At 49.1% G+C, this 12,071-nt stretch overlaps 1 protein-coding gene across 1 annotated transcript; it reads right to left on the bottom strand.

Moving 5' to 3' along the window:
• Positions 1–3,419: 3,419 nt before the first annotated feature.
• On the bottom strand, positions 3,420–4,187 carry LOC134434267 (olfactory receptor 14J1-like). Its single transcript, XM_063182946.1, has one exon. It carries the CDS (start codon positions 4,185–4,187, stop codon positions 3,420–3,422), a length of 768 nt encoding a protein of 255 aa, XP_063039016.1.
• Positions 4,188–12,071: the final 7,884 nt, after the last annotated feature.

Below are 12,071 nucleotides of genomic sequence, written 5' to 3'. Positions count from 1 at the left end.
CCCAACGGAAGCAAGGGGCCAGTGTGACACAGCTGGGCCTCATGCAGACAAGGGGTCACTGGGATCCTGAGGAGCCCAAAAGAACCAAGGGGCCATTTTGACACTCTGCAGCTGTGGAGACCCTGAGAGGCATTCCCTGGGTTAGGGAGATACAAGAAGCTTCCCTCAAAAGCTGTTTGACCCCATTGGCTCCTTCCCCTTGTTCTGTGTCCCTCAGCCACTCCCTCCCCTTTCCCCCATTGGCCCCATCTTTGTACTGCCCCCATGGCACTGATCAACCCCTTCCTCTCGAGATACAGAAACCTGGACACCCCCCAGGAGTCCTGCCTTGTGACCCTGAAACTCACCGCACGGCTGAATTAAACATCTGTGGGTACCATGCAAAGGCCCTTTTTGCTTCCCTACCCGGGCTTTATTAGCAGCTATTGCAGCTGCAACAATGGTCCATTATGGCAGCGTGGATCCAAGGACACCATGGTGACACTGTGGGACGTCATGGGTCCAAGGGACCATTGTGATACTGAAGAACTTCATGGAACCCAGGGTCCATTGTGACACAGCAGGGCCTCATTGGAACAAAGGAACCATTCCTGACATTACAGAAACTCATGGAACCAAGGGGCTGTGGTGACACAACAGGGCCACATGGAACCCAGGAGACCACTGACATTTAGGGATCTCGTGGAACCAGGATCCATTGTGACATTGCAGAATCAAGGAGACCATTGTTGATGCTATGGAAGCTCATGGAACCAAGCAGCCATTGTGACACTCCAGGGCCTCGTTGAACCAGGCAGACCATTGTGACACCACAGAACCTCATGGCACTGAGGGTTTATTGTGACACAGGAGGGCCCATGGAGCCAATTGTTCATTGTGACAATGTGGATCTGAGGAGACCATGGTGACACCATGGAAGCTCATGGAACCATGGGTCTATTGTGACACAGCAAGGCCTCGTGGAACCATGAGGAGACCATTGAGACATCATGGAACCTCGTGGAACCAAGGAGACCATTGTGATATCATGGAATCTCATGGAACTAAGGGTCCATTGTTAGAGTCCAGAACCAAGGAGACCATTGTTGACAGTACAGAACCTCACAGGACCAAGATTCCATTGCTTTGCAGTGGGGCTTCATGGAACCAAGGAACCACTGTGACACAGCAGGGCCACATGGAACCAATGGTCCATGGAGATACTGCAGATCCAAGGAGACCATGGTGATGCTGTGGAACCTCGTGGAGCCAAGGGGCCATTGTGACACTGTGGGTCTCCATGGAGCCAAGTATTCATGGTGACACAGCAGGGCTGCTTGTGACCAATTGTCCATTGTGACCCTGCAGATCCAACTGACCAGGGTGACACTGTGGCAGTTGATGGAACCAAGGAGCTGTTGTGACACACCAAGGCCTCGTGGAATCAAGGAGAGCATTGTGGCACTGCAGAATCAAGGAGACCATTTTGACAGTAGAGAACCCAATAGAACCAAGGATCCATTGTTCTACAGCAGGGCCTCATGGAACCAAGGAGTCATTGTGAAACTGTGGGGCATAAGGGAGTCAAGGACACCACTGATAGTGAAATCCACTGGATAGAAACTTCTGAACAGTTTTGAGTATTTGAAAGCACGTATTCTTCATTACAGCATGGTTGTCACTTGGGCCATCCTCCCTCCATTGGAGTGCATTAAGCATTGAATGAACAGAGTTTTTATTACACACACAGATTATGTATCCATTAGCTATCCCCACTTCCTTTGAGTTTATTTGACACAGTTGCACACCTTATCACAAATCCTTTTATGGTTCTTTGGGTTTTGTCTTCAACATCCAGTGTCCTTTTAGGTGGCTGTTCCTTGACCCTCCCCCTTTTGAGTATGGCAATATTATTGTTTTGCATAGCTTCTGCTTTGTCAGCCTTGCAGAGCTGAGCTGGCATCCTGCTTGCATTCTGTGTGACTTCTGCTTGCCAGAGGTACATCCTCAATTAGTTTCTCCTAGGCTGTTCTGTTCTACTGTCCTTGACAAGAGTAAATGTTGTTCTGTTCTCCTGTCCTTGTCTCAGTGCTTGCCCCACATGAGGCGTCTGCAACCCCCCCAACCTATGGGCCTGGGGTGAGCAAGTGTTCCTGGGGGACAGGGATGGGACAGCTGGGCTGGACTGACCCAAGGAATGTTCCATTCCATGTCACACCATGATCAGAAATCAAGTTAGAGAAGCGGGAGGGCAAGAGTGGTAGGGAATATTTTTTTTAAAGATATTTTTCTTTGAAAAAAGCAGCTGCAAATACAGAATCCTCTCACGCCACAGGGTGGTCAAACATTTTCTGCTGATAGGAGATTTGCTTTTCTTCTGTTTATGGTCTTTTCTTTTTGTGGTTGGTTTGTTTGTGGGCTTTTTGTGTTGTTGGGGGTGGGCCTTGCTTTGGTTTTTTTTGGTTGGGTTTGGGTTTTTTGCTATTGAACTACCTTTATTCTGATGCATAAGTTTTTCCTGCCTTTTCTTGTGGCTTGCTTGGCACCTGCTGGTCTGGTCGCTTGGTGTCCCTCCTTGCAGGGACAAACAACCTCCTGCAGGTGAGGGCAGAGGCCAGTGCTGGCAATGGTGGTTGCAGGGGCTGGTGTGGGACAATTGCCCTGGGGCACCTTCCCAGGCTGTCCCAGAACAGAGACACAGCCCAGGCCCTGCTCTGCTGCTGCCCCAGGTCCATGCCAGGAGCTCTGGCTGTGCCAGGACACTGCTGTGAGCCCCCCCTGCACACTCCCCCCTGCCCCAGGTACTGGGCTTTGCTGTGCCAGGGCATTCCTGGAGCACATTGCTGACAGCAGCTCTGGAGGGGAGCGAAGCCTCCCTGCCCTGCCCTCAGGAGATGCCCTTTGCTGCTGGAGCTGCTGTGCTGGAGCCCAGCTGTGTCCCAGCAGTGCCCATGGCCTGGCCCTGCCTGTGGCCACAGCAGGGACACGCAGCAGGACAGTGACCAAGCTGCCAGAGCACTCCGGCCTTACAGCCACAGCAGGGCTGGCAAGGACAGGCTGGAGTTGAGCAGAGCAGATCGGGGAAGAGGCAGGGCCATTGTCCCTGGCTGTGCTGCTGTGCTGGGAGTCTCTTCCTGCCACCTCTGCTCACAGGCACTGCTCCTGCAGGGACAGAGAAGGGCTGAGGAAGAATCCTGGATAAACAGATTGGGGCAGGCACTTGTTTTTATTTAAATGCACAGGGAACAGACCGCTTGTAAGTCTTTGTGCTTCAAATAATATAGATATTAATGCAGAAATGCAAACAATATTACTACGATATTTTGCAGAAAAAACAACAGTATTCAAGAAGTTACTGAAAAAAAAATGGTCAAATAGGGTAAAAGTCTGAGATTGTAAAGAGTTACATTCTAAAGGCTCTGCAACAGAAAAGAGGCAGTTTAATGATTCTGAAACCATCCAGTCATCATTTTCCTCAGGGCATCCTTGACCTCCTGGTTCCTCAGGCTGTAGATGAGGGGGTTCAGGGCTGGAGGCACCAACGAGTACAGAATTGACACTCCCAAATCTAGGGAGGGGGAGGACATGGAGTGATGGGGCTTCAAGTAGGCAAAGGCTGCAGTGCTGAAGAACAGGGAGACCACAGCCAGGTGAGGGAGGCAGGTGGAAAAGGCTTTGTGCCGTCCCTGCTCAGAGGGGATCCTCAGCACAGCCCTGAAGATCTGCACATAGGAGAAAACAATGAACCCAAAACAGGCAAATGATAAAAAGGCACTAACAGCAAGAAGCCCAAGTTCCCTGAGGTAGGAGTATGAGCAGGAGAGTTTGAGAATCTGGGGAACATCACAGAAGAACTGGCCCAGGGCATTGCTGTGGCACAGAGGCAGGGAAAATGTATTGGCTGTGTGCAGCAGAGCATTGAGAAAGGCACTGGCCCAGGCAGCTGCTGCCATGTGGGCACAAGCTCTGCTGCCCAGGAGGGTCCCGTAGTGCAGGGGTTTGCAGATGGACACGTAGCGGTCATAGCTCATGACTGTGAGAAGGGAAACCTCTGCTGAAATGAAGAAGACAAACAGAAATAGCTGAACAGCACATCCTGAGTAGGAGATGTCCCTGGTGTCCCAGAGGGAATTGTGCATGGCTTTGGGGACAGTGGTGCAGATGGAGCCCAGGTCGCTGAGGGCCAGGTTGAGCAGGAAGAAGAACATGGGCGTGTGCAGGTGGTGGCCGCAGGCTACGGCGCTGATGATGAGGCCGTTGCCCTGGAGGGCAACCAGGGAGATGCCCAGCAAGAGGCAGAAGTGCAGGAGCTGCAGCTGCCGCGTGTCTGCCAATGCCAGCAGGAGGAAGTGCCTGATGGAGCTGCTGTTGGACATTTGCTGTGTCTGCACATTTCAACGTACAGAAGGAGGAAAGACAGGGCAATGGAGGGGAAATTTCTCACAGAAAAATCAAAACTCTTTGTCGTAGCCTATTTCTTTCCACTAAGCACCTCCCCCTTGTGTATGTCTAGATCTTCCTTCACCATTGTTGCTGGTGCTATGATTGCTGCTGGCCAATGCTGTGTGAGGAGCTGGACCTTGACCTGCAAGACACCTGGTAGTCAGCCCTGACCCCCAGTCAGTGCAGAGGAACAGTGAGAGCAGGGCCCAGCCCTGGTGTTCAGGCTTGGATAAAGAATCTTCCTGTAAGGCTGCAGAACTGCCTGGGTGAAGGGATGGGGATAACGGAAGGAAGAACGGGCGATTCTGCTGCACCTGGGGCGAACAGAGAGTCCAGTGAGACAGGAGGGTTCTCTGAGGCTTAGTGCAGACTGAGGAGAGCTGCTCTGTCTCTCTCCTGTTCCAGCTGCCCTGCACTTGCACCTTTCTGAAAACCACTCCCGTGTTACCCTGGACAGCCAGGAGACACTGCTGAGAGCAGAGGATCCCTGGCACACAAAGTGGCTCCTGCCTTTCCCAGAGTGAGGAGAGTGGGCTCAATGCCAGCCTCCCAGGCTGCCCTGCCCAGAGCTGCCCCGGCACAGGGAGCTGGGACACCCCATTGCTGTGCTCAGCCTGCACAGGAGGAGCCCAAGGGCTGGGCCTGGCCCTGCAGCTGGAACTGCCATTGCAGAGAGCCCCTCAGCAATGCCAGCAGCACCTGTGCAAGGCAAGGAGAGAGAGAGAGCCGGGCCTGAGGAAAAGCCTTTCCCTGGCCAGCCCTGCCCAGCCCCTGCCAGGCAGCAGCAGGGCAGGACAGTGGCCCTCAGGCCCTGGTCAGCAGGGAATGGGCACATGGTCGCAGAGATGCCCTTCATCTCTGGGGCTGCTCTGCCAGCCCAGGAGAGACTGAGGGCCCCGAGCTGAGGGCTGAGGGCTGTGCTGGCTGTGAGGGGACACAAGAGCTGTTCTGCTCAGGGCAGTGTCTGCCCTGCAGGGCAGGCCCAGCAGGTGCCACCTCTGCCCTGCAGCAGGGCTTCCCTCAGCACTGCCTCCCTCCCTGCCTGCCCACGGCTCTGCTGCTGGAGCTGTCCCAGCCCCAGCTTCTCCTGTGGCCCCAGGCTCGTTCCCTTCCAGAGCTGCCAGAGCCCAGCCCAGCCCCTGGGCCAGCCCTGCACTACAGCTTCTGGGCCCTGCAGGGATTAAAGAACAGCTCCCCCAGCCTGGGCTCCATGGAAAGGTGATGCTGCATGGATCTGGAGGCTGGGCAGGTGCAGGCACTTGCTGAGCTGCCCAGGAATCCTCAGGGTGATGGTTTAAGTGTCTCAGGCCCTGATCTACCCTGCCCAGTTAATTTTCTATTGCCACCAAGCTGAGCCAGGGAAAAGTGGGAGCACAGATTCAGGAAAGCAGAGACCCAAGCTGGAAACTCCTGTCCTGAATGAGCTCATGAAAAGTCACCCTGGGCATGAGCTCTGGGCAGCCCTGGCTGCAGCCCCAGCTTCACCCCCTGCAGCCGTCCCTGGCAGCAGGAGCCGTCCTGCCCTGTCCCTCTGACGGTGCCCAGGGCAGCCCTACTCTGTGGCACAGCTGCCCCCAAAGCAGAAACAGCAGCAGAGCCATCCTGACAGTCACATCAGTCCTCTCCTCGGTCAGCTTCGGGAGATCCCTCCAGGAGCACAGGGGACATTGCCCTGCACCCACACACTCACCATGCACAGGGCTGTGAAGATCTTTCCCCAAGTGAAGTCTCAGCTCAATGTCTTCCCAATCCTGATTGTCTTCAGCCTGTCTCTGCCTGGCCCCTGTCCCCTCAGTGCCTGTAGGCAGCGCCCTCAGCCCGGCTGGGCTGGGAGAGGAGCTGGTCCTGGGAAGAGCTGTTCCTTTAAAGCTCAGCAGCACAGAGACAGCCCAACGAGTTTAATGAGCCTCTTGGGGCTTTGCTGTTGTTTACAACAGACTCAGTCCCTGAGAGATTCTTCAAAAAACTTCTCAAGAACTCAAAATTAAATATAAACTCTGAAGTTTCTTGAAGTTTAAATGGGTCCCACTGAGAAAGTGTTCCCAGGTTCCAGTTAGAGCAGAACACTGGAGGCAGTGATGACAGCTGGGGACAAACAAGGCCAAGATGTCGCTGGTGCTGAGCAAAGCTGGATGTGTTTGAGGAATGCAAAGGGCCAAGGCCTGAGCCCCAGCCCCTGGCCAGGCAGATGCTGTCCCTCCCTCCTTGCTCAGGGCTCTTGCCGGGATGGGCACTGGCATGTGGGGATGTGCAATGGCAAGGGCAGGAGCATGGGGCGGCCCCTGCCAGGCTGCTGAGCAGGGACAAGGAGGCAATGAAGCCCCAGGCCTGCAAGGGTCACTTGTCTCCTGCTCCTGCTTCAGGCTCAGGGCCAGCAGCCATGGCCAAAGTGCTGCCCAAGTTGGCTCTGGCAGGGCTGTTTTGCAGCTGCTGCACATGCCTGTGCCCAGGTTGTCCTGCATTGTCCCTGCCCTGTGCCTGTTATACTTGAGAAGCTTGACTAGGCCAATATTCAAGCAGCAGTCAATTCATTTTTTAATATGGTAAATATGAGCAATACAGCACTGGGTACAATGGGGGAAGTTTTCCCTCTACCTGCACACAAATAGTTGAGGCTTACAGGTATTTATAGGGGTACTCATCAGCTTTCTCAGCAGTTTCTATTCCAATTTTTACTCAGCAGCGGTTTTTATTCCCAAATTTTTTGTCGCAATTCTATACACTATTGTGATTTTGTTTTTCTCGGGATGTATGCCAAAAAGGAGTATCCCCATATAGTGGTGGTCCCGTTTCCAAAAGAAGAAAGACAGATCCCATCTAGTGGAGTCCAGCTCCCCAGATGTGGGTCCACCTTTTGATTGCAGAGACTATAAATCTCATAACAATGATGTCCAGCTTCCCTTGGTCAAAAATGTAAATCCTCGAGTTGATGTTCATCTTCCTTTCTTAAGCTGCTTTTCTCTTTTTTGTTAAGGTGTGAGATAAGCATGTTTCCTTTATATATATTCCAAAACTTTGGTTTCAAGTATACAAGCAATATTCCAATACATCCATAATATTTTTAAAATGATCACATAAGGGTCTTGTTCCCCAATGAGTACGTTGGTGTAACTGGCTTAGAATCCTTCTAGCGTAAGCTTTAGGCAAAATCTCTCTCCCATCTGGTAGTACTCATTTTCCCAGCTCTTTCTTAGCTTTTAATCTTTTTAGAGATTCCTCCTCTTGAGTACTATAGCCTTTTGGCAGCTCCTCTTGAATTTCCACTATAGTGTTCAGCTGGATAGTTTATTTTAATTTACAAGCTGCCTCCTTTGCAGCTTGGTCAGCTGTGTTGTTTCCTCTCACTAAGCAGCTTGACCCTCGTTGATGACCTCTTACATGTACTACAGCTATTCTCTTAGGTCTTTTCAGGGCTTCAAGCACTCTGATTATTAACTCCTGATGGATCAGTTTCTTCCCTTGAGTGTTTATCAAACCTCTTTCCATTCAGATTTTTCCAAATGTGTGTACAATTCCAAAAGCATGTTTTGAGTCTGTGTAAATAGTCCCCACCTCATCTTTTAGAAGTTCTAAAGCTCAGTATAAAGCAAAGAATTCACAACCTTGAGCTGACCAGCTAGAACTTATTTTTCCTCTTTCTTTGCAGACATATTTTCTCCTTCTACAATAGTGTATCCTGAATTTCTTTTCCCTTCTATTACACTTGACGAGCCATCGATAAAATACTTTTCCTCACTAGATAGCTCCATCTCATTCAAATCTGGTCTCACTTCTGTTTGTAATTCCACACAAGCTCTTCAGCTGGCTCCCCATGGAGAAATTGAGCAGGGCTCTGAGCAGGAGTGACTTTAAGTTCCAGTTCAGGGGAATGTATCGAGATAGCTTCATACTTTAAAACACAGCTATCAGTGAGCCCCTTCTCTGCTTTTTGATGCAATATGCTTCTAACATTGTGGGGGTATATATATTACTAAAGGGGCTCCAAATGTAACTTTCTTTGCTTCTTCTACCAGAAGAGCTGTTACTACTATAGCTTGTAAACATATTGGCCATCTTCGACTAACAGGGTCCAGTAACTTGAATAATACCCCACCGGCTTTTGTCTCCTCCCCAGTCCTGGGTGAGCACTCCATAGGCAGTTTGCTCAGCAGTATTTACAAATAATTGAAAAGGTTTCTCGAAGTTAGGTAGGCTGAGTACTGGGGCTTGAATTAGAGCATCTTTCAAACTCTTACATTGTTTTTCATCCTCCTGGTTCCATTTCACTGTATTGACTGTTAGTTTTTCATACAAAAATTTCACCTTTTGACTTTATCTATCTATCCATTGTCTGCAATATTCCAATAACCCTAAGAGTTGTGGTACTTCCCTTTTGGTATTAGGGGAAGGCAGACTCAGTATTCCTGACATTCTCTCAGGATTTAATTTCTTTGTTCTTTTACTCAGCCAGTGACCTAGATATTTCACTTCCTCTTCAGCAAATTGTAACTTTGCCCTTGAAACCTTTAGGCCTTTCTTTCCCAAGAAATTCAACAGACTGATTATTGCTTCTCTCACTTGCTCATGATTCTCTCCTGCAATTAACAGATCATCTACATATTGTACTAGTTTAGTTCCTTCTGGTCTTTCAAAATCTTGTAAAATTCTTTCTAAAGCCTGGCTGAAATATTGTGGGATTCTGTAAAGCCCTGTGGAAGTACCGCCCACCTTAATTGTTGTTTTCTCCCTCTATCTGGATCTTGCCGCTCAAAGGCAAAATAGTCCCTGCATCCCTCCTCTAAAGGACAGGACCAAAAGGCATCTTTCAAATCCACTACACTATACCAGGTATAGTCAGAGGAAATCTGACTTAGTAATGTATACGGGTTAGCTACTACAGGAAACCTTGTGGCTGTTCGTTGACTGACAGCCCTTAGGTATTGGACTAGACGGTAGCTGCTGTTACTTTTCTTCAAAATCTTGTAAAATTCTTTCTAAAGCCTGGCCGAAAAGATTGTGGGATTCTGTAAAACCCTGTGGAAGTACCGCCCACTTCAATTGTTATTTTCTCCCTGTATCTGGATCTTGCCATTCAAAGGCAAAATAGTCCCTGCATCCCTCCTCTAAAGGACAGGACCAAAAGGCATCATTCAAATTCACTACACGATATCAGGTATAGTCAGAGGAAATCTAACGTAGTAATGTATACGGGTTAGCTACTACAGAAACCTTGTGGCTGTTCGTTGATTGACAGCCCTTAGGTCTTGGACTAGACGGTAGCTGACATCACTTTTCTTCACAGGGATTATGGGGTTATTGTGGGGTGACATACATTCCAATTTACTCACCTCCCCAGGAGTGGACCAGACATCAGGACATATTTTACTCCCATCCTGGTCCATCAGTTTGTACCGCTGTACCATTAGTTGATCATTTTGGGGTTGAATACAAATTTTTAATGAAAGAATCAGGTCACTCCCCAAAAGATTGCATTCTGCTTCTGAAACTAGTAATAGATCACTACAATCCACTTTTCCCTTTGCTTCAATTAGTACTTCTTCAGTAATAGGAACCTTAAAGGCCTCTCCTTTTGCTCCAATTACTTAAGCTGTTTTCCCACTGATTTTGCATCCTTTTTGTAATCTTTGAAATGTTGATCTTTCAGCACCCATATCTACTAAAAAGGTGACTTCTTCACCTTGGGGACCTACTTTTAATTTTATCGAGACCTCATGCGATGGTCTGATCCCTAATAAATAGAGCCGCTGACACTGCTAATCTTCTACAAACAGTTTTTGATCTGCCTCCCGCTTCTTGCAAACCCTTTTAACATCTCCTTTCATACCACAGTAAAAGCAGGTTGGTCTTTTAGAACCCTCACCTGTTATTTTTCTTGTGGTCTTAGCATTCCCTGAAGATGCACCACTGTTCTGAACCTCTTTTACTGCAGCCACAAAAACATTTGCTTTAGCTTTCACCTTTTCTTCATCTCTGTGGACATAAACTCTCTGTGCTTCCCTTAACAATTCTTGCAAACCTCTCTCCTGCCAGCTGTCTGACTTTTCAAGTTTCCTTCTAATATCCTCCCATGATTTTGCCACAAACTGAGTTTTGATTAATGCTTCCCCCACTGCTGTATCAGGATCTAATCCTGAATACATTTGTATACTCTTCCTTATTCTTTCTAACCAATCTATGGGTGACTGATCTTTCCCCTGACGTTCATCCAGGGCCTTGCTAATATTTTGCCCTCTGGGGACTGATTCTCGAATTCCCTGAATATTCCTGAGATCCACCATATTCTGCCTATCCTGATCATTGTTATGGTCCCATTTAGGGGCTGCTAGGGGCCATTTCATTTCTCCTAAAGGTCCCTGCTGGTGGTCCCTATCCCAAATTCTCATGCCAGCCTGTCTTATCAGCTGTCTCTCCTCTGCTGTAAATAAAATACTTAAAATTGACTGAATCTCTGTCCAGGTGTAAATACTGGGTCCTAGAAACTGATCTAACCTTTCAGACACCCCCAGAGGATCTTCAAGTAACCTTCCCATTTCTTTTATAAAAGCCCTTACATCCCTGGTGTTCAAGGGTGCTGACACATACCCAATGATAGGTCTCCCTTGAGTTCCTACTAATGGTACTTCCCTCAATGGGTACAGCTGCCCCCCCTTCCCTTCTTTATTGCTATCCCCACTGCTTTCTGCTCGTGCCCTTTCCTGGCTTCTCTTTCTGTGTGCTGGTGGTGAATCATGTACCGGGAGCGGAGCCACCGGGGCTTGTGGCAGTGGCAGCAGAGCCACTGGGGCTTGTGGTGCAAGGGGTCCTGTTTTAGGTGTGAGGGGTGCTGGATTGGGTGCTAGGGGGGCTGGATTGGGTTCAAAGGGTGCTGGATTGGGTGCTAGGGGGGCTGGATTGGGTGCGAGGGGTGCTGGATTGGGTTCAAAGGGTGCTGGATTAGGTGTGAAGGATGCTGGAATGGGTGCAAAGGGTGCCGGGTTAGGTGCTGGATGAGGCACCTCTGGTAGATAAGGGGTGGGGAAGGTTATCTAAGGGGTCCCACTGTTTCTTTTCCTTTTTGGTTTTTAATGCATACAGAGGAGTAGGCCAGGACCCATGCCATAAAGCAGCATAATCACTTTCTTCTTGGTTAATAGGGTCCTTTTTATTTACATAGGCATTCAAGGCCTTACAGATCCACCCTTCAGATGACCCGTACATTGGCCAGTATAAATTATCAGGTCGTATCATTTCCTTAGTCCATTCTACCATACAATATTGTATCATTTTCTCTTTACTTTTTCCTCTCCTGGATTCACATTTGTCCCACAATTTTAACATTACCCCAAGGGGGCTGTCCTGGGGTATATCTGGCAAAATGCTCCCTCTTTTTCCAGTACCTTCAGTACCTCTATTTTCTTGCTGGTTTATACCAGCTCCTGGGCATTTGCTCTGGCATTGACCCATTTTTCCCCTGAATGGGTGTACCCACACTCACTCTGATCTCATTCGTTCAGACCTTAGTCCTTTCTTGTCAGGAATTTCCCTAATAACAAGTCCCTTCTAATGCCTCCCGCCTCTGATTCTTTACCGGGAAAAGAAAACAAATTCCTCTCCATAATAATTATCTTATCTCACCACCCCTAACCTTTTACATACAGAGAATCCTTTTC

This window comes from Melospiza melodia, unplaced genomic scaffold, assembly GCF_035770615.1.
Source record: "Melospiza melodia melodia isolate bMelMel2 unplaced genomic scaffold, bMelMel2.pri scaffold_34, whole genome shotgun sequence".
In the NCBI taxonomy this organism is placed as follows: domain Eukaryota; kingdom Metazoa; phylum Chordata; class Aves; order Passeriformes; family Passerellidae; genus Melospiza; species Melospiza melodia.
This window is presented reverse-complemented; position numbering and strand designations above follow the sequence as displayed.

What these genes read in the sequence shown, in the direction of transcription:
- LOC134434267 (XM_063182946.1), bottom strand. Translation starts at nt 4,187, where the DNA reads ATGTTCTTCTTCCTGCTCAACCTGGCCCTCAGCGACCTGGGCTCCATC.